At 41.0% G+C, this 26077-nt stretch overlaps 1 protein-coding gene across 4 annotated transcripts in view; it reads left to right on the top strand.

The window, feature by feature from the left end:
* The window catches only part of LOC124553647 (serine/arginine repetitive matrix protein 2-like), a 330049-nt gene that overhangs the window by 241084 nt on the left and 62888 nt on the right, over nt 1-26077 (top strand). For all 4 annotated transcript variants that reach the window (XM_047127524.1, XM_047127525.1, XM_047127522.1 and 1 more), the window contains exon 6: nt 4020-4484. In XM_047127524.1, coding sequence (XP_046983480.1) covers nt 4020-4484 — 465 coding nt within the window. The remainder of the gene's footprint in view (nt 1-4019; nt 4485-26077) is intronic.

Here is a 26077-nt window from a genome sequence, read left to right as displayed (position 1 = left end):
ATCCATTCCCTTTTAGTTTTCTGTGTCTTTCATTTTCTGACTTGCTTATTTTTCCCTGTCCCCCCCTCTCTACCACATGCAATGCACTTAGATTTCCACTCTTACTAATTCTTGCACAATGGTTTTATGGTTATCTCTGTCTAGCTTATTACCCTATCTTACACCTTTAAGCTATTAGGTTTTGAAATGTCATCTGGCGGAATGCCGAACAGTCGAGCTTTCCTTTCCGTCCCATCTGGTAAGTCTCACCTGACCCGGCTTCTGCGGATTCTTCTGAACTCTCATTTTATAAATCAAAACTCTTTCAGCACCTGCTCATTTGTTAAAAATTTAATTCTACTCATGTGCCTTCAAGGGAGGTGAAAAGATGATAATCTGAAGGTACCAAGTCAGGTGAATATGGCAGAGGTTCAAAACATCCCGTCAAATGAGTCCAGGAACACCTCGGTGGCTTAGGCTGTGCGAGAACAGGCATTTCGTGGAATGAGCATGCTCCTCTTGCAAGCATTCCCCTACTTTTGTTTTGAATACTCCTTTTTAATTTTTTTAGGGTCTCATGACGTCATTATGCATTGGTGGTCTCACCCTGAGGCAGAAATTCAATCAACAAGGTGCTTTTTCGGTCCCAAAACCCAGAAGCCATGATTTTTTTGGTCAAAGTTGTGATTTTGAATTTTTCAGCATACAAGAAAAATCACAACAGAGCTCAGAAAATCCTCACCTTCCATTTAACGTCACTCAAGAAACTCGCAGCCACTACTGCTGGTCTGTCAGCTGTTTTGGGGCCCATCTTGCACACAGTTTTCCGGTTTACCATAATTTCTGTGATTGGTCGTCTTCACAAACTTTTTCATCAATTTTTTTTTTTTTTTTTTTTTGTACCAAATCATCAATCAAAATGGAAAGTCTTACAGTCCTCTGTTCATCATGAACATTTGTTCAGCCTCCACTAAACTCACCATACCACTTGAACATCCTTGTTCTGTTCACAACTCCTTTGCCGTAAGCCTTTTTGATTCGTGAAAATGTTTTGGTGGGTGCCATTCCTTCATTGAGTAAGAAACGGATCACAGCATGTGGCTTGCGCTTGGCAAAATTTTTTACTGACATCTTTTACACAACTGGAAATCCCAATGTGAGTTTGCATATTACCATGTTCCTGCAATGCTCGCTCTAGTCAGAGGATTTCCCCCCCCCCCCCCCCCCTCTCTCTCTCTCTCTCTCTCTCTCTCTCTCTCTCTCTCTCTCTCTCTCTCTCTCTCTCCCTCTCCCTCTCTCTCTCCCTCTCTCTCTCCCCCCCTCTCCCCCCTCCCCCCTCTCCCATTCATTGTTGTCAAGCCTCAGAAAACAAAAAACCACACCCCAATATGATGACAGTACACTTACTTTCTGAACATGCCATGTACAACATGTGTTTGTTTTATTAAAAAAGTACAATATTGTTCTTGACAGTGCTACCAACAGAAACGACGTAATATCACCTAAGTAATACTGCAAGCCACAGCCTTCTACATAAAAAGTGCTGATGTTATTTGATCTTGAAGTAATGGACATAAAATTTTCAACAACAAAAACATATACTTCTCATTTGCATTTAGGGTGAATTGTATACATTTTATTAATGAAATTGCGTGCTTTATTGTGGGATAAAAATTTGAAGAAAAAAAGAAGCTGTGTGTTTGTTTTGACTTGAAACAACAAAATATCTTAAAAAATATGCATAATACAAAAAAAAATTGCTGATGAAAAGTTAATATTTTCAAGATGGACATCTGTCTATACTACTCTCCTAATCCATCCACCCACCCCCCGCCCCCCAATAAGGGGGGGGGGGGGGGGTCAACATTTTATTTTCAAATAGGAACCCCCCCTCCTTCTCCTCAGTTTCATTTCAGATTTGGATTCTGCGTGAAAAAGTGTCTAAGATGTACCAAAAATATTTCGTTCCATTTGTGGCAGATGGCATGCAATTGACAAAATTCAATCTTACCGATTTATTAAATTAAGAATTAACTCATTTGATTCTCCTATACATTTTCAATTAAAATATAAATTTTTGTTCTGAATAGGTGACATTATTGTCAAAAATTTAATTTAGTTTCGTGAAATAGGTTGTACAATAAAAGTCTTTTCGTGAAATCTTCTCGGGTGATCAGCCGAGTAAAGGCGTCGTCTTCTCGCAACGTTTCGAAGGGTTTCGTACCCATCATCTTCGCTTGAAGATGATGGGTATGAAACCCTTCGAAACGTTGCGAGAAGACGACGCCTTTACTCGGCTGATCACCCGAGAAGATTTCACGAATGGAATACGCCGAGAAAGTCTCAAATCACATTTAATAAAAGTCTTATTTTCAGGCTTTTAAATGTCCATGCAAGGCAATATAGCTTTCTATCCCCTTCAGGATCGATTACGGTGAGCTCCCTAAAATCTCACTATCAGGATGACAGTGAAATCCACCATGAATGGAAAAAAATTATTTCAGATGAACCCTCGGTATTGTTTGGCATACAGTCTGAATCTGCAGTGAAAGAGTGGGGGAGTTCCCACTTGAAAATAAAAAAATGATCCCCCCCCCCTTTGGGGGATGGGGGACACAGTGGCCAGTTTTACAACAGACAGATGTTCCCCCTGAAAATATTAACTTTTCATCTGGGACTCTGTTTTAATACCAAGCATATTTTTCGAGATAGCAGGGTACCTGGGCGAAACGTTTACAGTTTTATAGTTTTAAATAATGGCAGTATTTTGAATGAGTGAAGTCTTTGGGATATGGGTAGTTGTGGGAATGAAGAGGAACAATCTTTAAAAATGAACCAAATGATGTGAAATAATAATCGTGAATTTACAATACAACCTCCTATATACATTTCCATACATTATTGCTTGTAATTTTTAACTTTCGACCATGACATTTACAGTTATCCATTGTTGAAGAGAAGTTTGATGATAAAGAGGAGGTTTTAATTGCAGTTTGTACTTTAGGTGAAAATTATATCTGCAGACTGAAGCGAGGAATGAAACTTTTGCCAAGGCCAGGATTCGAACCCAGGTCTCCTCCTCACTAGGCACTGCACGGGCTACACCAGCACACGTCCCTCCTCAATCCAGATTCCCATTCGTGCTTCAGCCCACTGGTATTCCCCCCAAAAATTAAACAACATTGCAGGGTCTCTCCAACTGTACTGGAATATCACCTCAGCATCGAACGTAACGGGCTGTTTGAGTTTAGTGGGAATACCGGTGGGCTGAGGCTCGAATGGGAATTTGGATCGAGGAGGGATGCATGCTGGGATATTCCCAGAAGTTGTGTGAAGCCACCGTGTCAGGGTGACTTAGTGGTTACCGCATCTGCCTACTGAGCAGGAGACCCGGGTTCGAATCCCAGCCTCGGTACAAATCTCCTCACGTGCACTACAGATGTTCGAGACTTCGAAGGTCTCCGGAACAATGTAGTTTCATTTGAATGACAAATATGTTTGTCATTTTGGAAAGTATATTTGTTTAAAAAAATCAGCTTGTATGACAGGCAGAGATAATGGAGTACCCCAGTGGTCACTGTTATTATCTATGACAATCCTGTATACAAATTATCCAGTTAATAACTGCCTTAAAAACAAATGAATTGGTATTTGTAATAGGATAATACAAAAACAGACTCGTGTATTCGTGATTAATAGAAGTTAACTTTGTAAAATAGAGGTACGATACCCCTTTGTCTGTGATACTTAAAGGTCTGTTATTATGTTAAAATTTTCCTAAAATAATAAGTTTCAGTGCAAAATTGGTGTGCAAAGTCGGAAGCTGGATAAAAAATCTTCCTCACGATGCATCGTTCGTTCCTATACCGTTAGTACGAGTCGAGGAAAAGGAGTGTCGACTCGAGAAATAGTATGCACGGTGTAGTAGTTCCGAGTTAAAATGGACACCTCGTATATTCTTGTAACTTCCCTTAACAAAACCGAAGAACAGTTATTGTGTAGACGAGAAAACTGAAGTTAATCCCTCTGTTTATATACAGGTAGCAGAGCCAGTGGTGCCAACACGAGCAGGCAACCCGTAGTGAAGAGTTGCCGGACCAGCGCACGAGCGTGTGCGAGGGGCGTGAATCCCGCAGTCGCGGCAGTGCTGGCGGCGAGAGGCAGGGCAGTTTCCGTCGGTAGGATGGCTGCGTCAAAGCCGAGGGCAGCTGCCGCCGGCCGTAAGGAGGCGGTGGCCAGAGCCGCAGCCCCCAGCCCCAGGAAGAGGGGCGCGGCCGCCCGAGCGGCTCCCGCCAGGTCCACTCCTACGAGACCCGCTCCCACCAGGCCTGCTCCCGCCAGATCTGCTTCCACCAGGGGAGCTCCCGCCAGAGCGGCTCACGCCAGGGCTGCTCCTGCGAGAGCCGCAGCCGCCAGAACTTCCCCCGCCAGAGCTGCTCCCTCCAGAGCGAGATCTGTTCCCGCCAAGGTGGAGAAAGCCCGCTCGTCCGAGGGCTCGGCTGCAGGTGAGGCGAGCGCTTCCTTTTATCGAGTTAATAATGTACACCTCTGTCTGCACAGTTACAGGTACAGATGGTCCATGGGGTACAGGCTGTTGCATTTAGTACGAAGAGCCGATGCCTGTAGCAGCAATTACGACATAAACCGGCTGCGCGTCCGGTTGAACCGGCACCGGGGAACACAGAAAAAAAACGAAAAAAAACTTAAGTTCCAAAGGAAACGCGCTGTATACAATAGCAAAACAGTGCTCATACAAGCGTCTGCCAACAGCAAAGTGTGTCAAAGGCTTCAGGAACACTATGCAATGCATTATAACAACAAATTGCCTCCGCTGAGCGTGACGTGACAATCGTTTAAATTAGATTCGTTAGAGCAGTTGCAGGCGGGCTCTTGTGCATTGGCAGTTGAGTCGCGTACGAGTAGTACCTTCTCCCGCTTCTGGTTACGGAAGTGTGACTCGGCGCCACTACTAAATATTGCCCCTGTTCGGAAATATCGTAGATCCGGGGCTGATGCACAGAGCAGTCAGAGCTGCTGTTGGGAGGTGGGTCGTCTCGATGTGACCTGTATTTACGTTCAGTGATTTTGTTGTTTCCTCTTCGTTTATTGCTCTCACATTGTTGTTGTTGTGGTCTTCAGTCCTAAGACTGGTTTGATGCAGCTCTCCATGCTACTCTATCCTGCGCAAGCCTCTTCATCTCCCAGTACTTACTGCAACCTACATCCTTCTGAATCTGCTTAGTGTATTCATCTCTTGGGTCTCCCTCTATGATTTTTACCCTCCACACTGCCCTCCAATACTGTTGGAGGACTTTTCTCGCTTCTCTAGTTGCCTCCGTGTATCTCAGCCTTATTCCTTCATCTCATTCATTTGTCAGCCATAACATTCTACCTGCTCTTCTCTTGTTAACTGCACACTTGTCATTAAACCATCTTCTGCTCCTCCTCTTTCTCTCCAGCGGTCTCAGCACTTCATCTGCAGCACGTGACTTCAGTCGTGACCCTCGACCGTAACTCGTCTACATTGTCTCCCTCTTCTTCCAAGTAATTATGCTAACATAAATGGCTCGTGCCTTGTCCAACCCGTTGTTGTTGTTGTGGTCTTCAGTCCTGAGGCTGGTTTGATGCAGCTCTCCATGCTACTCTATCCTGTGCAAGCTTCTTCATCTCCCAGTACCTACTGCAACCTACATCCTTCTGAATCTGCTTAGTGTATTCATCTCTTGGTCTCCCTCTACAATTTTTATCCTCCACGCTGCCCTCCAATACTAAACTGGTGATCCCTCGATGTCTCAGAACATGTCCTACCAACTGATCCCTCCTTCTAGTCAAGTTGTGCCACAAACTTCTCTTCTCCCCAATCCTATTCAATACTTCCTCATCAGTTATGTGATCTACCCATCTAATCTTCAGCATTCTTCTGTAGCACCACATTACGAAAGCTTCTATTCTCTTCTTGTCCAAACTATTTATCGTGCATGTTTCACTTCCATACACGGCTACACTCCATAAAAATACTTTCAGGAACGACTTCCTGATGCTCAAATCTATACTCAATGATAACAAATTTCTCTTCTTCGGAAACGGTTTCCTTGCCATTGCCAGTATACATTTTATATCCTTTCTACTTCGACAATCATCAGTTATTTTACTCCCCAAATAGCAAAACTCCTTTACTACTTTAAGTGTCTCATTTCGTAATCTAATACCCTCAACATCACATGAGTTAATTTGACTACAGTCCATTATCCTCATTTTGCTTTTGTTGATCTTCATCTTACACCCTCCTTTCAAGACACTGTTCATTCTGTTCAACTGCTCTTCCAAGTCCTTTGCTGTCTCTGACAGAATTACAATGTCATTGGCAAACCTCATAGTTTTTATTTCTTCTCCATGGATTTTAATACCTACTCCCAATTTTTCTTTCGTTTCCTTTACTGCTTGCTCAATATACAGATTGCATAACATCGGGGATAGGCTACAACCCTGTCTCACTCCCTCCCAACCGCTGCTTCCCTTTCATGTCACTCGACTCTTATAACTGCCTTATCATATCTGTACAAATTGTAAATAGCCCTTCACTCCATGTATTTTACCCCTGCCACCTTTAGAATTTGAAAGAGAGTATTCCAGTCAACGTTGTCAAAAGCTTTCTCTAAGTCTACAGGTGCTACCGTAGGTATGCATTTCCTTAATCTTTCTTCTAAGGTAAGTCGTAAGGTCAGTATTACCTCACGTGTTCCAATATTTCTATGGAATCAAAACTGATCTTCCCCGAGGTCGGCTTCTACTAGTTTTTCCATTTGTCTGTAAAGAATTTGCGTTAGTATTTTGCAGCTGTGGCTTATTAAACTGATTGTTCGGTAATTTTCACATCTGTCAACACCTGCTTTCTTTGGGATTGGTATTATTATATTCTTCTTGAAGTCTGAGAGTATTTCTCCTGTCTCATACATCTTGCTCATTAGATGGTAGAGTTTTGTCAGGACTGGAATGTTGTCTACCCCTGGGGCCTTGTTTCGACTCAGGTCTTTCAGTGCTCTGTCAAACTCTTCACGCAGTATCGTATCTCCCATTTCGTCTTCATCTACATTCTCTTCCATTTCCAGACTATTGTCCTCAACTACATCACCCTTGTATAGACCCTCTATATACTCCTTCCACCTTTCTGCTTTCCCTTCTTTGCTTAGAACTGGGTTTCCATCTGAGATCTTGATATTCATACAAGTGGTTCTCCTTTCTCCAAAGGTCTCTTTAATTTTCCTGTACGCAGTATCTATCTTACCCCTAGTGAGATCCTTACATTTGTCCTCTAGCCATCCCTGTTTACGCATTTTGCACTTCCTGTCGATCTCATTTTTGAGACGTTTGTATTCCTTTTTGCCTGCTTCATTTACTGCATTTTTATATTTTCTCCTTTCATCAGTTAAATTCAATATTTTTTATGTTACCCAAGGATTTCTACTAGCCCTCTTTTTACCTACTTGATCCTCTGCTGCCTTCACTACTTCATCCCTCAGAGCTACCCATTCTTCTTCTACTGTATTTCTTTCCCCCATTTGCAACAATTGTTCCCTTATGCTCTCCCTGAAACTCTGTGCAACCTCTGGTTTAATCAGTTTGTGCAGGTCCCATCTCCTTAAATTCCCACCTTTTTGCAGTTTCTTCAGTTTTAATGTACAGTTCATAACCAATAGATTGTCGTCAGAGTCCACATCTGCCCCTGGAAATGTCTTACAATTTAATACCTGGTTCCTAAACCTCTGTCTTACCATTATATAGTCTATCTGATACCTTCTAGTATTTCTAGGATTCTTCCAAGTGTACAACCTTCTTTTATGGTTCTTGAACCAAGTGTTAGCTATGATTTATACTCTGTGCCAAATTCTACCAGATGGGTTCCTCTTTCATTTCTTTCCCCCAATCCATATTCACCTACTATGTTTCCTTCTCTCCCTTTTCCTACTCTCGAATTCCAGTCACCCATGACTATTAAATTTTCGTCTCCCTTCACTACCTGAATAATTTCTTTTATCTCGTCATACATTTTTCAATTTCTTCATCATCTGCAGAGCTAGTTGGCATATAAACTTGTACTGCTGTAGTAGGTGTGGGCTTCGTGTCTATCTTGGCCACAGTAATGCGTTCACTATGCTGTTTGTAGTAGCTTACCCGCAGTCCTATCTTTTTATTCATTATTAAACCTCCTCCTGCATTATCCCTATTTGATTTTGTATTTATAACCCTGTATCCACCTGACCAGAAGGCTTGTTTCTTCTGCCACCGAACTTGTTCCTCCCGCATTTTGGTATGGTTCGCAATATCCCGACGCTCTTGAAGTATCCTTTGATGTCTTGTTTATTTTATGACATAATGTAAGATCTTTTAATGTTTTACACGTATGAACATAAGAGCTTCCTGTGTCAACGTAGCTGTGCAAGTGCGGTGATGCCAGTTATTTGGCGCTTTCTTGCAGCTGTTGAAACGAACCTATTTCGTACAGGTAGCGGGAAAATATTGCGAAAGGTGGTTTGAAAAGCGTTACATTAAAAGCAGAATGTACGATGAATTTCTTAAATCACAAAGCGTTTGACTCTCATTTAAAAATCAACTCCTCGTGGACGACCATTTAGAAGAATTTGGAGCCCAGAAGATGAGACATTTGTGTCATTATTAAAAATTTTACTGGCACATTTGTGTGATGTATCTAGAAGTGTAACACGCGCAAAAAAGATCAACATTATATGTGGAAGCTTAGCTTCTCTTCCAACTTATTAATCTTCGAGACTAATATTATATGTGAATACTATGTATATTAATTTAATCCAGTAACTTATTTGTGTATTCGCGCTACTTAAGAGTGATCTTGCTATCGGATGATTACATCACGTGTCGGTAATTTTCACATCTGTCAACACCTGCTTTCTTTGGGATTGGAATTATTATATTCTTCTTGAAGTCTGAGGATATTTCGCCTGTCTCATACATCTTGCTTACCAGGTGGTAGAGTTTTGTCGGGGCTGGCTCTTCCAAGTCTATCAGTAGTTCTAATGGAATGTTGTCTACTCCCGGGGCCTTGTTTCGACTCAGGTCTTTCAATGCTCTGTTAAACTCTTCACGCAGTATCTTATCTCCCATTTCATCTTCATCTATATCCTCTTCCATTTCCATAATATTGTTCTCAAGTACATCCCCTGTGTATAGACCTGTACTGACAGTATTACTTGTTTTAAATGCTTGCCCATGTAGAGTTCTCACTTCTGTCATTCATTTCTGGCCGAGCCCTGCGTATGCCACAAATATGGACAAAATCGACGGTGACAGGTAGGCGGAGTACCTCGGTGAGTTCAGATGTGAGATACGGGTATGTCGATCCGAGCTGTACCGACCCTGTGCCGGAAGTAGTCAGTCGTAATGGCTGACAGTGGCGGTGTCCGAGTCTCTCGGTAACCGACGGCCGGGTATTGTCAGTGGCCGAAAGGTCTGGGGGACGTGCCGGCCGGGACAGCAGTTCGATACCCTCCGTACTGAGGTAGGTCAGACCGGCACAGTTATTCATTATCTCGTTGAAAAATAACATCACAGAGACCTCAAAGATACGGCATACTCACTGGTTTTGACACATCAGAAAATTGAGGAGTAACATATCAAATTGTATTATATCCCAAAAACACAGTTTTACAGGAAAAGCAAAAAACTGATTACTTCTAAACAGGTAAATTTTTCACAGTTTTTAAAATGTGACACTGTTGACAACATACGGAAGTTTGGGTCCGGCTGTGAGTTGTGCACGGATACCCAAACGGTAAGGCGATTGCTCACAAAAAGTGGGAAATCTGGCCCCGTATCCCAGTCCGGCACAAATTTTTGTTGATGTCATTCCATTCTGCAGCTGATGATTGTCCTTATTCGTAACTGCAAATTCATTTGATGTGTCTGTATGTATAGTGATGTAGAGACATATGTATAAAGCATGCTTGCAGTGCTCGTATGTAGGTACATGATGGATGTGTTTCTATTATTTTGATGTCGAATCTGAAAGCGTGCATTATTTTTTCTAATTACATTTAAAAATAAATCTCGATGCATTACATTTGTAAAGAAGTAGAGTTTTTAAGGGTTTCTGTGGTTCACCTATTACTGGCTGTGAGATTTTACCATCCATTTTAATGCATTGTGGTGCATACATTTTTTATCCACTCCCCCCTATGATGACTAATGTACGATTAACAGGGATAAGAGATCATAATCAAATGCAGTCTCAGCAGGGGGGGGGGGGGGGGGGGTGGGACATTTCACACGTTAAGGTAAAAATCTGTGTTTGTCGTACAGCCTCTAAATCGCAGCGTCATTGTGTGTCTTCAAGCATCTCGGAAGCTACTGTTACAAATCGGTTGCCTCGAGGACAGCTCCGGGGCAGACGCCCTGTAGTGTGCATTCCACTGACCCCCAAACCACTGGCATTTGTGACTTCATTGTTTCCAACTGAGAGCTCATTAGAGGGCAGGGTGGAGGTCGTTTGTGTTTTCTAGTGAAAGCTCATTTTGTCTGGGTGCCAGTGTTGAGCATAGGAGGAGGCCAGTATAGGACCTGCAACCAACCTGTCTGCGTACTAGACACACTGGACCTACAGCGGGAGTTATCTCGGGTGCATTTGCATGTCAGTCTGGCGATTCAGTCTGTTGTGCTGCCATTCGTGAACAGTGTCCAGGTGCTGTTTTACAACTAGATACTGCTCACCCGCACGTTGCTGCTTTTACCGAACATGCTCATCACGATGCCTCGGCTTGCTCGTAGGAAAGTTAATCCGACAGCAATAGAGAGTTTTTCGAAGCTTGTCGAGGAACGAGAGTGGCGAGATGTTTATAGTGCCGATAATATAGATGATAAATACAGTGCTTTCCGTAACACATTTCTCATGCTCTTTGAGAGTTGCTTTCCATTAGAACATACTAAATGGGGTACTAGCAGTAATGGACAGCCCGGTTGGCTGACTAGTGGGATAAGGATATCGTGTAGAACAAAGCGGGAATTATATCAAAATGTTAGAACTAGTCTCAATCGAGCTACAGTAGCCCATTACAAACAGTATTGTAAGGTGCTTAAAAATGTTATTAGCAAGGCAAAAAGTATGTGGTATGCAAATAGAATAGCTAATTCACAGGATAAAATTAAAGCCATATGGTCAGTTGTGAAGGAAGCATCTAGTCAGCAGCACAAGGTTGATGATATAAAGTCAGTTCACAGTAATAATATTTCTGGTACTGATAAATTAGATATACATACAGTATTTAACAACCATTTTCTGAGCATTGCTGGTGAATTAAATAAAAATTTAGTTTCTCCAGGAAATCATATAAATTTCTTAGCAGATGTCTTTCCGAGATTGACGTCTGAAATACTCCTCTGTGATACAGACAAGAGGGAGATTGAGTCAATAATTAAATCACTGAAGACTAAGGACTCTCATGGTTATGATGGAGTGTCTAGTAGAATATTAAAGTACTGTGCTGCACATGTTAGCCCTGTATTTAGCCATATTTCCTTAGCCATTTTTCCTTTACGAATGGTCAGTTTCCTGAGCGATTAAAGTACTCAGTAGTAAAGCCGCTTTATAAAAAGGGAGAAAGGGATAATGTAGATAATTTTAGACCTATTTCTATGCCATCAGTGTGTGCAAAAGTTATCGAAAAGGACGTGTATGTAAGGTTAACTGATCATTTTATATCACACAATTTGCTGTCAAATGTACAGTTCAGCTTTAGAAGTCATTTGACAACTGAAAATGCTATATTCTCTTTTCTCTGTGAGGTACTGGATGGGCTAAACGAAAAGTTTCGAACACTTGGCGTATTTTTTGATTTAACAAAGGCATTTGACTGTGTTGATCTCACAATATTGCTCCAGAAATTGGACCATTACGGAATAATGGGAGTAGCTCACAATTGGTTCACCTCTTACTTTAGCAACAGGCAGCAAAAGGTCATTATTCACAATGTTGATAACAGATGTGATGTGGGATCTGAGTGGGGTACTGTCAAGTGGGGGAGGGGGGGTGCCCCAGGGATCAGTGTTGGGGCCACTCCTGTTCCTTATTTATATAAATGATATGCTGTCTAGTATTATGGGTAACTCTAAAATATTTCTGTTTGCTGATGACACTAGCTTGGTAGTAAAGGATGCTGTGTCCAACATTGGCTCGGTTTCAAGTAGTGCAGTACATGACCTCAGTTTATGGCTTGTAGAAAATAAACTAATGTTAAATCACAGTAAGACTCAGTTTTTACAGTTTCTAACACACAATTGAACAAAACCTGTCATTTTAATTTCTCAGAAGGGGCATATGATTAGTGAAACTGAACAGTTCAAATTCCTATGTGTTCAGATAGATAGTAAGCTGTCGTGGAAAGCCCATGTTCAGGATCTTGTTCAAAGACTTAATACTGCCATTTTCACTATTCGAACGGTATCGAAAGTGAGTGATACTTCGACACGCAAATTAGTCTACTTTGCTTATTTTCATTCACTTATGTCATATGGTATTATGTTTTGGGGTAACTCTTCCCATTCTAGGAGGATATTTTTGGCTCAGAAACGGGCGGTTCGGGCAATAAGTGGTGAGAGTTCACGAACCTCTTGTGGACCTCTGTTCACGAGTCTGGGTACTTTGACATTGGCCTCTCAATATGTATACTCCTTATTTCCAACAATAAGCAGCTTTCACTCGGTTAATACTCGGCAGAAATCAAACCTCCATTTGGATCGGACTTCCTTAACTCTTGTGCAATAAGGTGTGCAGTATACTGCTGCATCCATTTTCAATAAGCTGCCACTCAAATTCAAAAATCTTAGCAGTAATCCAAGTGCTTTCAAATTGAAACTGAAGAGTTTCCTCATGGGTCACTCCTTCTATTCTGTCGAGGAGTTCCTTGAAAAATTAAGCTGATTCTCATTGTATTGCTCATAGCGTTTGCTTAAACTTATGGCCTGATTTTCTTTCAGGTTCATGAACATTTATTTTTATCTGTTATTACTTTTATGTTGTAAGTTCATGTAGTGACATGTTCCATGACCTTGGAGATTTGCTCCTCAAATTGGTCCTACGGAACTTGACATGTAAATAAATAAATAAAAAACCAGATCCGTCTCCAGTCGAGCACATACGGGACATTGTTGGAAGGCAACTCCGGCGTCATCCACAAACACGTCGACCGTCACTGTATTGACTGATCGAGTGCAACGAGCGTGGGACTCCATCCCACAAACTGATATCCAGCACTTGTACAACGTGATACATGCATGTTTGCATGTTTAGCAATTACACTGATTATTAATGCACCAGCATTTCACATTTGCAGTGGCTCATCTTGCTATTTCAGTAACCTGTGATCCTGCTATGTTAATCACCGAAATAAGTTACCTACACAAATGTATTCCTGAAATTTCATAACTGTGCATTAATTATTTTATGTCGGTGTGATTTTTTTTTGACAGTATATATTTTACAAAATGACATGAAGGTAAAATTAAGAGAGATCATAGTTCACACGGAGGTATACGAACAGTCTTTCTTCCCACAAATCATTGGCAGCTGGAGCATGAAAACGGGGGAGTGATATTAGTCCACAGCTACCCTCCTCCACACATTGTAGGGTGGTTTGTGGAGTACAGATGTAGGTACTACTGTTATTCCATCCTGTAATGTCCATTCTTTGAAACATTGTAAATGAGGATAAAGGATCATCACATGATTGGTCTGCTTGGTTCAGTTTTATTTATATTACATATGTAGCTGTAATATACATAGGCCATTGTTCACTGAAGATAAATTTATGGTTCTCCCAATAAAGCTGGGAAAAACGTGAAAAGAAAAGTCCCCCCCTTCCCCCCATGGTATCTTCTCTGTTAGAAATTTCCTAGTCTGATCACAAAAGTCTGTGTCATTGTTAGCTGAATTCTGGACACCGTTAGAAAAATACTCAAATAACTGAAAAATAAGAATACTGTTCTGCTTGTAAATCTGAAATGACAGAGTTATCAGAAATAATCTTGTCTGACAGTTTCGTGGAAAATAATTTTCACTTTTTACAAAATTCCTTATCCAGAAGTCAAATCACATATGTACTTATGAAGAAAATTGAAATTAGACCGACAGCCTTTTTGTCAGTATCATGATAAATCCTGTTGAGGCCAAAATTCAGCAAAATCAATATACTTTCTGCAGCTTGTAAGAGGACAGTTTTAATGAAGTGTTGAAAACAATTTCCTGAGAAATGCTTTTCACCCTTTACCATTTTCCCACATTGTGTTATGTCTATTACAGAAATAGTGAAAGTAAAACAGCCCACCTCCAGTTTCCAGACCTACGTTGCCTTAACTTCCTGTAGACAGAGGTAAAGATGTAGAAGTAGTAATCAACTCGTACTTACTTCTAGCACTGTTGTACGTTATCTGATTTGAACAGCTATTGGTGGACAGTGATATTGGTTGTGTCCACCGTTTGCTCTTATGACGACTCGTACTCTTCTGGTGACACTTTCAGCGACATGTGAGAATGTTTGTGGAGGAATGATAGCCCATTGTTCCTCTAGAGCAGAAACTAGAGAAGTTATTAATGGGAGAAGTTGCAGTGAAGTCGACATACTGACTCGTCCCAGTGTTCAATTAGGTTCGTGCCAGGACTGTGGGCAGGCCAGTCCATTTCAGGAATATTACTGCCCACAAATCATTGCCCCACAAATGTTGCTCTGTGACAAGGCGCATTCTCGTGCTGATACAGTCATCGTGTTAGTATGATTGTTCTACTGTACATAGTGCACATTGCTGTAAAATGTGGTCATATTCTTCCACATTTAGTTTTTTCTTAAGCACAGTAAGGGGACCACAGGCTAACCGTGAAAAAGCATCCCCGTACCGTAACACCACCTTCTCTGTACTTCACAATTGTCACAACAAACTATGGTAGGTAACGAAGTCAGCATTCCAAAACATCCCAAAGGTGATCTACAGGATTCATTTCAGGACTCTGTGCAGGCCAGTCCATTACAGGGATGTTATTGTCACATAACCACTCCGCCACAGGCCGTGCATTATGAACTGGTGCTTGATCGTGAGTGTATGTTCTGAGTCGTTGAGCTCTCGTGACTTGATTCTACTATTACTGCCTCTCTACTGACAACACAATACTTCATGCCTCCTTTTATGCTAGTGGATCCATCTCTTGTGCCATCGAGTGGTCAGTTCAACATTATGTGGGGTGTCTGGATACATTTTGATCAGATGGTGCATACGAATATGTTCTAGCATTCATAGATCGCACTACTGACACTCCACCCCAACTGTAAAATTACAAAATTGTGGTTGGTTGGCAGTTCTTTGGCTAAACATGACTGATCAGCATTAAACATAGCAGTTGCAGGGACAAGTGCATACATAGTCTTCACACCGGTTATGGATTTCTGTGTGGTAGTACTGATAAACGACATTTGCTCTACATGTTCGCTTGTAGCTTCCTATTTTTCTTGAATTTCTTTCACCAGCTTGGCTGAAAAAGCCTGGAAGAGGTGCCTTTGCCTATTGCAAGTAAACGTGTATCAATAGAGCTGTCTGAACACAACACAGCTTTACTTCTGGCAGTATATCTCTTCTACTTTCCAAATTACATGGGAACACTCTCCCAGCTGTGTGTGTCTGTCTCATGATTTGTGCCTAGATATTTCAGTCAGTAGGACATGTAGTTGTGAAGGCAAAGGTTCTGGATTTGAGTCCCAGTACAATGTGCAGTTTTAATCTGCCAGTAAGTTTCTATTCATTACACACTCCACTGTGAATTCTTTGTGGAATTATGAATACAGATGTATTAAAAACTGAAATATGCAATATCAACATTCCACAATAACAGTTAATTTATGGCTGCTGTTAATGGCATTCAGCTTTCTATGGTACCTTAGACAACTTAAGAATAGATATATAATTTGTACATCATCAGCAAGAGTTTATATCTGCACAGAGATTGGTTTGCCAAAGGTATGTGACTTTTTATGACTGTAAATGTGAAAAACACAAGCATTATGAAATACTCAAAGAAACCAGGAACTAATAAACCCTACATATTACGCATTATTTAAAGATTAAAACTGCAAGGTGTCTCAAGAAGTATGGTACAGCTTTGACGTGCTGTAACAGCCAAAGTAATTAAGATACTCACACCGTGTCTGACTTATGTGACACACTCTCTCACAAAGTTTTTATGCCATTCAATCAATTCAACTTTTGTCTGTTTCGTGACACACACGACATCCAGTCTGTATTTGAGCTCTGCCTATACTCGGCACAATGTATCCGCATCGGCTGTGGCAATGGCGGCATTCACTCGGTTCTTTAAATGAGTAGTGTGGTTGACACATGTTTGGTAGACTGTCCTTGACATACCCCCATACATAGAAGTCCATCCGTGTATTGTCAGACATCCTATGAGGCCAGGGAATTGGACCACCCCTGTCAATCAAATGATCTGGAAATTATAATGTCTCGCACGGTCTAAGCTTCACACGAACACTTCCTGCTTACACAAAATTCCTGTAGCACTGGTGTGAGGATGGGTGCTTCCTTTGAACCTGCATGTCCAATTTCGTCTAAATAAACCATTCCATGTGCTGAGCCTTTTCTTGAACGGTTGTCATATAATTCATTCACAACCATCTGCAACCCACACAAACAAAATGTTGTGAGTTATGTCTGTCACATAAGCTGAACATGGTGTGAATATCTTAATTAGGTTGGGTGCTGTGATATATTGAAGTTGTAGTGTACCTTTTGAGACACCCTGTATAACAATGTAGAGGCCAAAATAGTACACAAGGGAGTACTGGCACAGACTTCTATGTTATAGGTCAAAATAACTGACGAATGTGACGAACAGGCAAGAGAGTGGGGTGGGCGGCGGGGGGCAGATAGGGGGAAGGACTCAGTGGGACGTGGGTGGGGAACTGTTAGACTCTTTACAACAAGCTCATTATCTTTTATCGAGAAAAATATTCACTGTTTGCTGCTACTTTAGTAAGGATGAATAACGGAACTGAATTTGTTCATTAAAGATTACATCAGGATTCTGTGACTGGTGTTCATTGATAGCCAGAATTTTGAGCCTTCATTTGCTCTGTGGAGAACATCATTGCCTGTTCATGGTATTCACCAATTATTCTCTGCATTTAACATACGAAAGTAATGCACCACATTTTTTTCTTGAACAACTATTTTCTGAGCACAATGAAACACAAACACACAAGGAAGAAAGATGTTTCTTCTACACTCCCTATTTTTCAATGTGATCTCCTTCCCATTATGTGGCCTTCCTCTAGCAAGATAGAAGGGCATCTATGCCCTGTCGGTATGCGACGGATTTTTCGTGGGTGCTTGCGATGCACCAACTGCGATGGATTATACGTCGCTGCTGCAATGCAATTTCTTTTATAATTTTTGTTCACCTATTTCTTTACAGCGGTAGATCTTTGCACGTAAACTCCTGACTGCAGCTACTTAAGAGATCACAGAAAAGCAATGTTGAGGAAACTGTAACCTCACAGCTACACGCCGGAGGCTGCTATAAGTAAAATTTGCTGAAAATTTTCTGTGTACTTTAAAGAAATGATTCGGAAAGGGGATGTCACTCGTACTTGAAACATGAAGTTCAAATTTAAACCTTCAATAGATCTTTATTGCCGTTAAGCAAGATCATCAGCCCACATTTACGAAAATTACTAAAGTTTCTGCTCACAGTTATCACTATACCTAAAACAGCCAGAACGTTTACCTTCCCAAATTCCGAAACCAATTACTTGTAACACAGTCAATGATCGGTCAATGACTTCTGCGCACGATATTCAGTGGTTGTCTTTAGTAAAAGTTTATGCTCGCCATAAAATACTCAGTAAGAATATGCTCAGTTCCGCCACGCTATATAATTCAAAGTTCACTCGCGATTTTCATCGGATGGAATTATCGCAACACTCTAAACTTTTCATAAACAGTTTCTGGTCACTACCCGACACCGTAACACTGGATCATAACGCGGAAGTCATCCCAGGACTTCATCTCGCACATAATGCGAAAAGTCACATCCAGCATAACCACCTCCAATCAAAGCTAGCTCGCGACTGCCCCTTCCCACTCTCCCACACTCAAAATTATATCTCCTCGCTAGGCGGCCAACCGTCTCGCTTCTCATTGGCTGTCAGCACTTACGACCAATGAGAACTCACTTCTAGGGCGCGGCTCGCGCCAAAATCTAGCAACACCAACCATTTCTCTAGGCTCATTGACATCATCAAATTAAGTAACACAAAACTCTCTAATTAAATAAACAAAACAAAATGAACGATAAGCTTTACATCTGGAAATTTATTATGTAGTCATGAACGTTCTGGCTGTCTTATACATAAGCATACATATTTGGACATTTGACATTCACTAGTAGGGTAACCACTAGCGGATTCGTTCCCACGTTACAGAGTTGGAACACTTGCCAGTTCCTGTAGATAATTACATGAATGATTTTTAATAATGCCGAATGTCTCACATACTGTCACGCACGCATTCTCATTTACGCGCACCCTAACACACAATACACATATTTACTTAGAATTCTTGAAATTATTATTATAGAAAAGTCACAGAGGTTTTCTGAAACTAAAAACTTTCCAAATTTTTATATGAACACTGAAAATGTTATCAGATCATCGTACATAGTCACTGAAGGTGAACTATTACATTACTGTATTTATTTACATTCTTGACTGTCGGAAAATTTTTTACTAACTTCCAAAATACAACTATTTTTGATCTCAGACTTTGACATATTGTTTGTTTTCACAACAGAAGGATGTACATCAAATATGACGTTCCTCAGGTTATTCCTTTATTAGTTATTAATATTTTTAGTTTCGTATAATGTAAGTGGCCAACCAGCGCTACTTCACTGGTTTCACACGTGCAGCTGCAACAGGTGGTCGTGACGTCAGTCTGCAGGACACAACTCGTCCGTTACTGACCGTATAATACTCTACCAGCTTACATTGCAGCCCGCATACATTCTGAAGTAAAGCTTTTAATAGACAAATGGGCGATCGCGCACCAGTTGCGACGCCACAGGTACCACTCGTTGTTCAAGTCACGAAGCCATTCCTCGACTGTGTGAATCCCCTGTTGATTGTCCTCAAAATGTCTACCATAAATGGCATCCTTTGATGGCTCAAACAAGTGGAAGACTGAGGTAGCTATGTCATGGCAAAAGAGGTTGGCGGGGGTAGCGGTAAACACTGTCCGACCCAGTTTGGTGATGTGTGCTGGAGTCCTCAAACTTCTACGAGGCTGATCATTATTATGTTGAATCGATTGATCACGTGGGGTGTTCTGCCACTGAAGTCACCGAAAGCAGTTGTCGGGTGTGGTTAATGTGTTCACATGATTTTCAGAATTAGCGCTGCTGCCTTTTGGCATCACATCAGTGAGTATGAAACCCTCACAATCCCAAAACACAGTGATCTGAAGCAATTGCTTTGGATTTTTTCATCTGTGGAGCGTTGGGATGATGCCATTCCACTGAGAGTCTTTTGTTTTGCACTGTTCTTCACCTGTCACTTTCTTGGACAAAAAAGGCTTCCTCATCAGCTTCAAAACATTGCAATAACTCAGAAGAAACGAATTGTTTTCCTTTATTCTCTTGAGAGATTTGTGTTCTAATGTAAGACACTGCTGAACCCATTATGCACACACATTGTAATCGAGAGCACGGATGATTGCATCCACACTTCCTTTGCCAAATGACAGCCTCGGTGCTGACTACCGATTCACTGTGCACCGGTCCTTGTGCGTGAGCACACTGGCAAGCTGCGTCAGCCGTGGATGGCCTCCCAGAATGCTGCAAATCTTACAGCTTCGCTGAACTGCATTCTTGTAATATCCTCACTCTGTTTCACTGATGACTGACCGTACTTCTGCTGACTGCAGATGCTCTTTAAACTGCACACAAAATTTTTTGAATATTCCCAACAGTTTCTTGCTCTGCAGTGAGAAATTCAGTGACTATGCACTGCTCATAACTTACATCTACACAGACACCATTGCTGCAGCTATACTGATTGGCAAAAGAAACAGAAAATTTGTGTGTGCACTCTGGAAACTTGAAAAATGCGTATATAAAGTTTTGCATTCGTGCTGTTGTTGTTGGTTGAGAAAGAAGGTGGAGCAGTTACTTTCGGGATGACCCTCGCAGTAGTCTGTGCCAGTACTCACTTGTGTACTGCATTGGTCTTTACATTCTTCTAACAAATATTTGAGTACAATGTAATGTGGGGTTGGTTTGTTGATGGTTTCTTTGTCTATTTAATTATGCTTGCATTTTTTGTATAAATATGTAGTCGTAAAAAGTCACATATCTTTGGAAAAACAATTTTTGTACAGCTGTAATGTCCCAATGATACGTGGACCTTCTGTTTAGTCTTTTGTGTTTTAGTTTTTAATAATCTTTCTGGAATGTTCCTCACACTTGCAATTCGGAGAAACCAGATTTGTCGATTTGCATCGGTCTCTCACGTGCAGTGAAGTGTACGCTTGTCTGGTTCACAGCTAATGTTACAGATCTTAAATATTATTTACACAGTCATATCACTAACAAACTTAAATTTTGTAGACATTATGTGACCTCTGATAAAAAGAGGTACAGTGTCATCATTAGACAGCTTACATTGTCACCGAGTACTCACACGTAACTTTATCAGTAAAAATATTTCCTAGAATATCGGTCCTTGTGGATACTTCTGCTTGCATTACCATAAATGTTCGATGTTCAATTAAATCAAGTGGAGGGAAATTTTCCAAACTAGTACAAGGATTGATATTTCAGGAAATTTTTTTATTGGTAAATCTACCGGTATGTGTGTACGTGCTCGTCATACGTATAAATTACCTAAGACGACACTATCTGTTTTTATCAGGTGTCGGTGACTGTGTATGAAATTTAAGTTTTTGTTGATATGACTGTGTATAACAGGGTTTAATATCTGTAGTCTCAGCTGAGAATCAGATACGGGTACATCGAGAACCTGTAGGAGGAGGAGATGTAACAAATGGTTAAATAAACCACACATTGATCTCGTCAAAAGCCGAGAAGCGATTTCTTCTTTCCTATTTTAGCCACCCTGGGCCCTTGCCTTAGTATCCTGTCCTCTGAGGATCTCTGTAAACTCACTTATTACGTAATTAAACTCACTTATTACGTAATCTGTCAAATATGTCTGCTTGTGTCTGTATGTGTGGATGGATATGTGCGTGAGTGCGAGTGTATACCTGTCCTTTTTTCCCCCTAAGGTAAGTCTTTCCGCTCCCGGGATTGGAATGACTCCTTACCCTCTCTCTTAAAACCCACTTCCTTTCGTCTTCCCCTCTCCTTCCCTCTTTCCTGATGAGGCAACAGTTTGTTGCGAAAGCTTGAGTTTTGTGTGTATGTTTGTGTTTGTTTGTGTGTCTATCGACCTGCCAGCGCTTTTGTTCGGTAAGTCACCTCATCTTTGTTTTTATATATAATTTTTCCCACGTGGAATGTTTCCTTCCATTATATTGTAATCTGTCATGAAGCGTGTTTGCGGCCTGTTGTCCTTGGCTGTGGATCTTTCGGCTAATTTCTTTGCTCTTTCAATTTGGTATATCTTTCTTTCTTTCTTTCTTGCTTTGCATAATTGTTTCTTCCATTTTTACCATTCATGCTTAAATTTTGTATACTGTAACTGGTGCTGCTCGCTGCTGCACTTAAAGGTTTATTCCCTCCCATTGTTTAATTAAAAATGCACAGCATGGTCTTTGTCAATGAGAACTTCTTTGGGAAGTTATTCCTGTTCCATAAACTTATTGCGCAACTATCACCTCTCCAGCCACAATTCCCAGGGTTATTTTCTAATTCTTCTAGCATTTCCAGTATTTATACGAAATTGCCAACATTGTTCATATGAGTATCCAAGAAATTAATCATCAACCCACTCACAAAAGGGTTAGTGGCTAATTAGGTGTAGTCATGCAACATTAATAGGTTTCCATATTACTGTGAAGCACTTGAAACAGTACAAAGTTATATGAAGCTGACACAATGAATATTAATTCAGTTTCATCTCCATTATACCCACACGAATCGTAGAGGTAGTTGCAAAGGGGTGGCTTGTGTACCTCCGTGATACAGACATCTGTATCGCTGGTGGAACCACTCCAGAGGGTATTACCAAATTGTTGTTTGCTTGATGCTTCAGGATGTGTCATACCAACTGATCCTTTCCTTTAGCCAACTTGTGCTATAAATTTCCTTTTTCCCAGCTCTTCAGTAGTCATTTGATCTACCCATATAATCTTCAGCATTCTTCTGAAGCACCACATTTCAAAAGCTGTTCTCTTCTTGTCCGAACTGATAATCGTCCATGTTTCATTCCATAAAAGGCTACATTCCATACAGATATCTTCACAAAAGATTTCCTAACACAGTAATATATATTAGATGCTGAAAAATTTCTCCTTTTAATCTAATTCTCTCACCATTGTCTAATTTAGGGCAAAGCTATACGCACCAGCACCTGTAAATATATGTATACACAGGATGATTCCATAGTGATATTACAAACTTTCGAGGATGATGGAAAATGATAAATGTATCGATGTGATATGAGAGTTCTTGTACTGGAAACAAATGAGTCAAAAGTTACAAGCGAAAATTGTCCTGATACCTCTGACAGTGGAATGAATGTACCAGTACTATTGTTGCTAAGAGTGTAGGGTAGGAAAGAAAAAATGTCTAGTAAACATGGGCTATGAAATGCATAGCTTGCTCAGGCGTGACTGGATTGGAGGCTTCCTTGCAAACAGAACTCAACACATTGCTCGTTGTGGAAGAGAATTGACAGATTGTAAAGGTACTTTCTGGGCATACCCCAAGGTACTGTGGTAGGACAGTTACTGTTTTTAGTTTATGTAACTGATCCTGCAGAAAGTGCCAGAAGCTCTTTAAGACTGTTGGCAGATGATACATACAGAAAGTAGCCATGCCAGAAGACAGTACCCGTTTGCAGACTGACCTATGAATGATGCAGGCTCTGGCAGTTGACCCTGTATGTAAATAAATGTAACATATTGCACATACATAGGAAGAGGAATCCACTACTGTACAAGTACACTATTGATGACAATTTGCTGGAAACAGTATCCTCTCTAAAATATCTATTACTAACTATCCAAAACAACCTTAAGTAGAATGACCACATGAAACAAATAGTAGGAAAAGCAGATACGAGACAGATTTATAGGAAGAACCTCAAGGAAATGTAATAGGCCCACGAAGGAAGTGGCTTATAAGGTGCTCGTTTGACCGATTTTTTACTATTGTTCATCAGTATGGGACCCTTACCAGGTAAGACTGATAGGAGAGATAGGGAAGATCCAATGAAGAGTGACACGTTTCGTCACAGGATCGTTTAGTCGGCACGAGAGCATTACCGAGGTGTTCGACAAACTCCACTGACACACATTACAAAAGAGGCATTGTGCACCACGGAGAGTTACACTGTTAAAATTTCAGTTGTGCACTTCCTGGGAAGAGGTGGATAACATATTACTGCCACCCACATACTTTTTGTGAAATGACCATGACAAGAAAATTCGAGAAAATAAGAGCTAATACAAAGGTTTATCAGCAATCACTTTTCCCCATGCGAGTGAAATAGGGAAGGGAGTGGAACCACAAGTACTCTCCACCACACACTATTATGTGGCTTCTGGAGTGCAATGTAGTTACAGATGTCATTAGTGGAAGCACTGACAACTATTGAGTAAGGTATTTAAACACAAGGCTCACCACATCAATAAAAACAATTCTTAAAAAGCACGAGTGCAAGATGATAATTAAAGTGGGGGAGGGGTCAAATAAAATTAACAAAATAATTAAAAGAAGAATTATTAATTAGCACACACCATTGCTCGTTAAGAGACATTACAGGTCAAGAACATCAGTTGCTCAAAGCAATAATTATGCTTAGTAACTGCACAAATATCTAAGGCCCAATGATAAATGCATGCCATGGTAAAACCAAAACAGTTTACTTAAATTTTACGCTCAAATTTCACAAAGGAACAGAATGCCTTGGCCATTAAGACCAGCTTTCAGCAACACTGACCAGTCTCAAGTGAACAGAATTTCACTGCAAAAAGCTTCACAACATGTAAGACTTGAATGAATGGCCGCAGCTTGTGCGAACAAGCTTTACAGTAGACAGAGCTGCTTTAGGATTCACATGCAGTTTGGTTAAAATACAGAAGTCGATTAGTAATTATTTTGAGATATCTTAAGCTTGTGGCTGAACCCGCCTCCATGGGCAGGCAAACTACCAGGCTTATAAACACAGTGCCCTTTAGGAGCAATGGCCAATCAAAACAACAGGTCCGAGGCACGAAGTTTGTGAGAACTCCACAGCAAATCGCCTAGAATGTAAAAGGTGCCTCGAGTGCCCGAACCAAACTTTTACTAAAAGGCTGTCTCTAGACAGAGTCGGTTGGATTTTATTAGGTGGGATTTAGAAGGAATCTCTTACATTGAATCATAAGGGAAATTAATTGTAAATATAAAGGCCCCTTATCAGTCCACATACAGTTGAAATGAGAGACAGTAAAGTAAGGCAGGGGGCTAATCTCGGGGGTTACCAGTAAGCAAATGATGGTAGTAGCAGAATCAGCTACACCTGGCGGGCAGAAACAGTGAACAGACAAATCACAAAATAAAACAGGCAGCTAGTCTGGAAAAAAGCTAATTTAACAAGTAGTGTGTATTTACTGAATCAGCTGGCCAGCTGTCTTACCAAAACGGATACCTTTCAGCAGGTGTATGAGGAATTTACATTACCAAAAACGAACTGATAAATGGCACAAGACAAACTAAAGCATATGGTGAGGCACCTTCCTGGGTTCGCCCCTGAATTCAATAAATAAAGTATTAAATAATGGATAATCTGTCCTGTAAAGGCAGAATTAAACACAATTCTAATAAAATAGAAAACACCAGTCAATAAAATAGGGCTGGCAAGCATTGAAAACATAATATTCCAGGCAATTAGCATATGGAAAAATCTGGCAGAAAGTGAGCTTACGAACACAAATGACTAAAACATGCTACCCAGTAACTTGGCGAGCAGGAAATAAAAACCAAATTATAATCCACATTCGCCAGAAATCGTGAATACGTGTCCAGAAAATCAGCTGAACACAGAGTGATAGAAAAATATAAACGAGTTCCTTCCCCCGCAACAGAAAATCGGCGTAATGTCCACAGATACCGTCTAGGCCCAAAAGAAACCAGGATGAAGTGAATCACTCATCAGTTAAGAACAGAATTACTGTCCGTTCAAAAGGCCTCACCGTACAGTCCACAATATAGGCACTCATTGTTTCCCAAAGCACGTTCGCTTCCCTGAGTGACAGAAGAGGTGACAGTTTGATTCCGTCTAGTGTGATGGTATCAGTAACACTGCAGCGGATAGGCACTTGGTGCAGGGAGTGGCAGCTGACCCTTAACACAGACAAATGTAATGTATTGTGAACACATAGAAAGAAGGGTCCTTTATTGTACGATTATATGATAGCGGAACAAACACTGGTAGCAGTTACTTCTGTAAAATATCTGGGAGTATGCGTGCGGAACGATTTGAAGTGGAATGATCATATAAAATTAATTGTTGCTAATGTGGGTGCCAGGTTTGAGATTCATTGGGAGAGTCCTTAGAAAATGTAGTCCATCAACAAAGGAGGTGGCTTACAAAACACCCGTTCGACCTATACTCGAGTATGGCCCATCAATGTGGGATCCGTACCAGGTCGGGTTGACGGAGGAGATAGAGAAGATCCAAAGAAGAGCGGCGCGTTTCGTCACAGGATTATTTGGTAAGCGTAAAACCGTTGCGGAGATGTTTAGCAATCTCGAGTGGCAGACTCTGCAAAAGAGGCGCTCTGCATCGCGGTGTAGCCAGGTTTCGAGAGGGTGCGTTTCTGGATGAGGTATCGAATATATTGCTTCCCG

Source organism: Schistocerca americana, chromosome 11 (assembly GCF_021461395.2).
Source record: "Schistocerca americana isolate TAMUIC-IGC-003095 chromosome 11, iqSchAmer2.1, whole genome shotgun sequence".
NCBI lineage: Eukaryota > Metazoa > Arthropoda > Insecta > Orthoptera > Acrididae > Schistocerca > Schistocerca americana.
The sequence above is the reverse complement of the archived record's forward strand: the minus strand, read 5'-3'. Positions and strand labels throughout refer to the sequence as shown.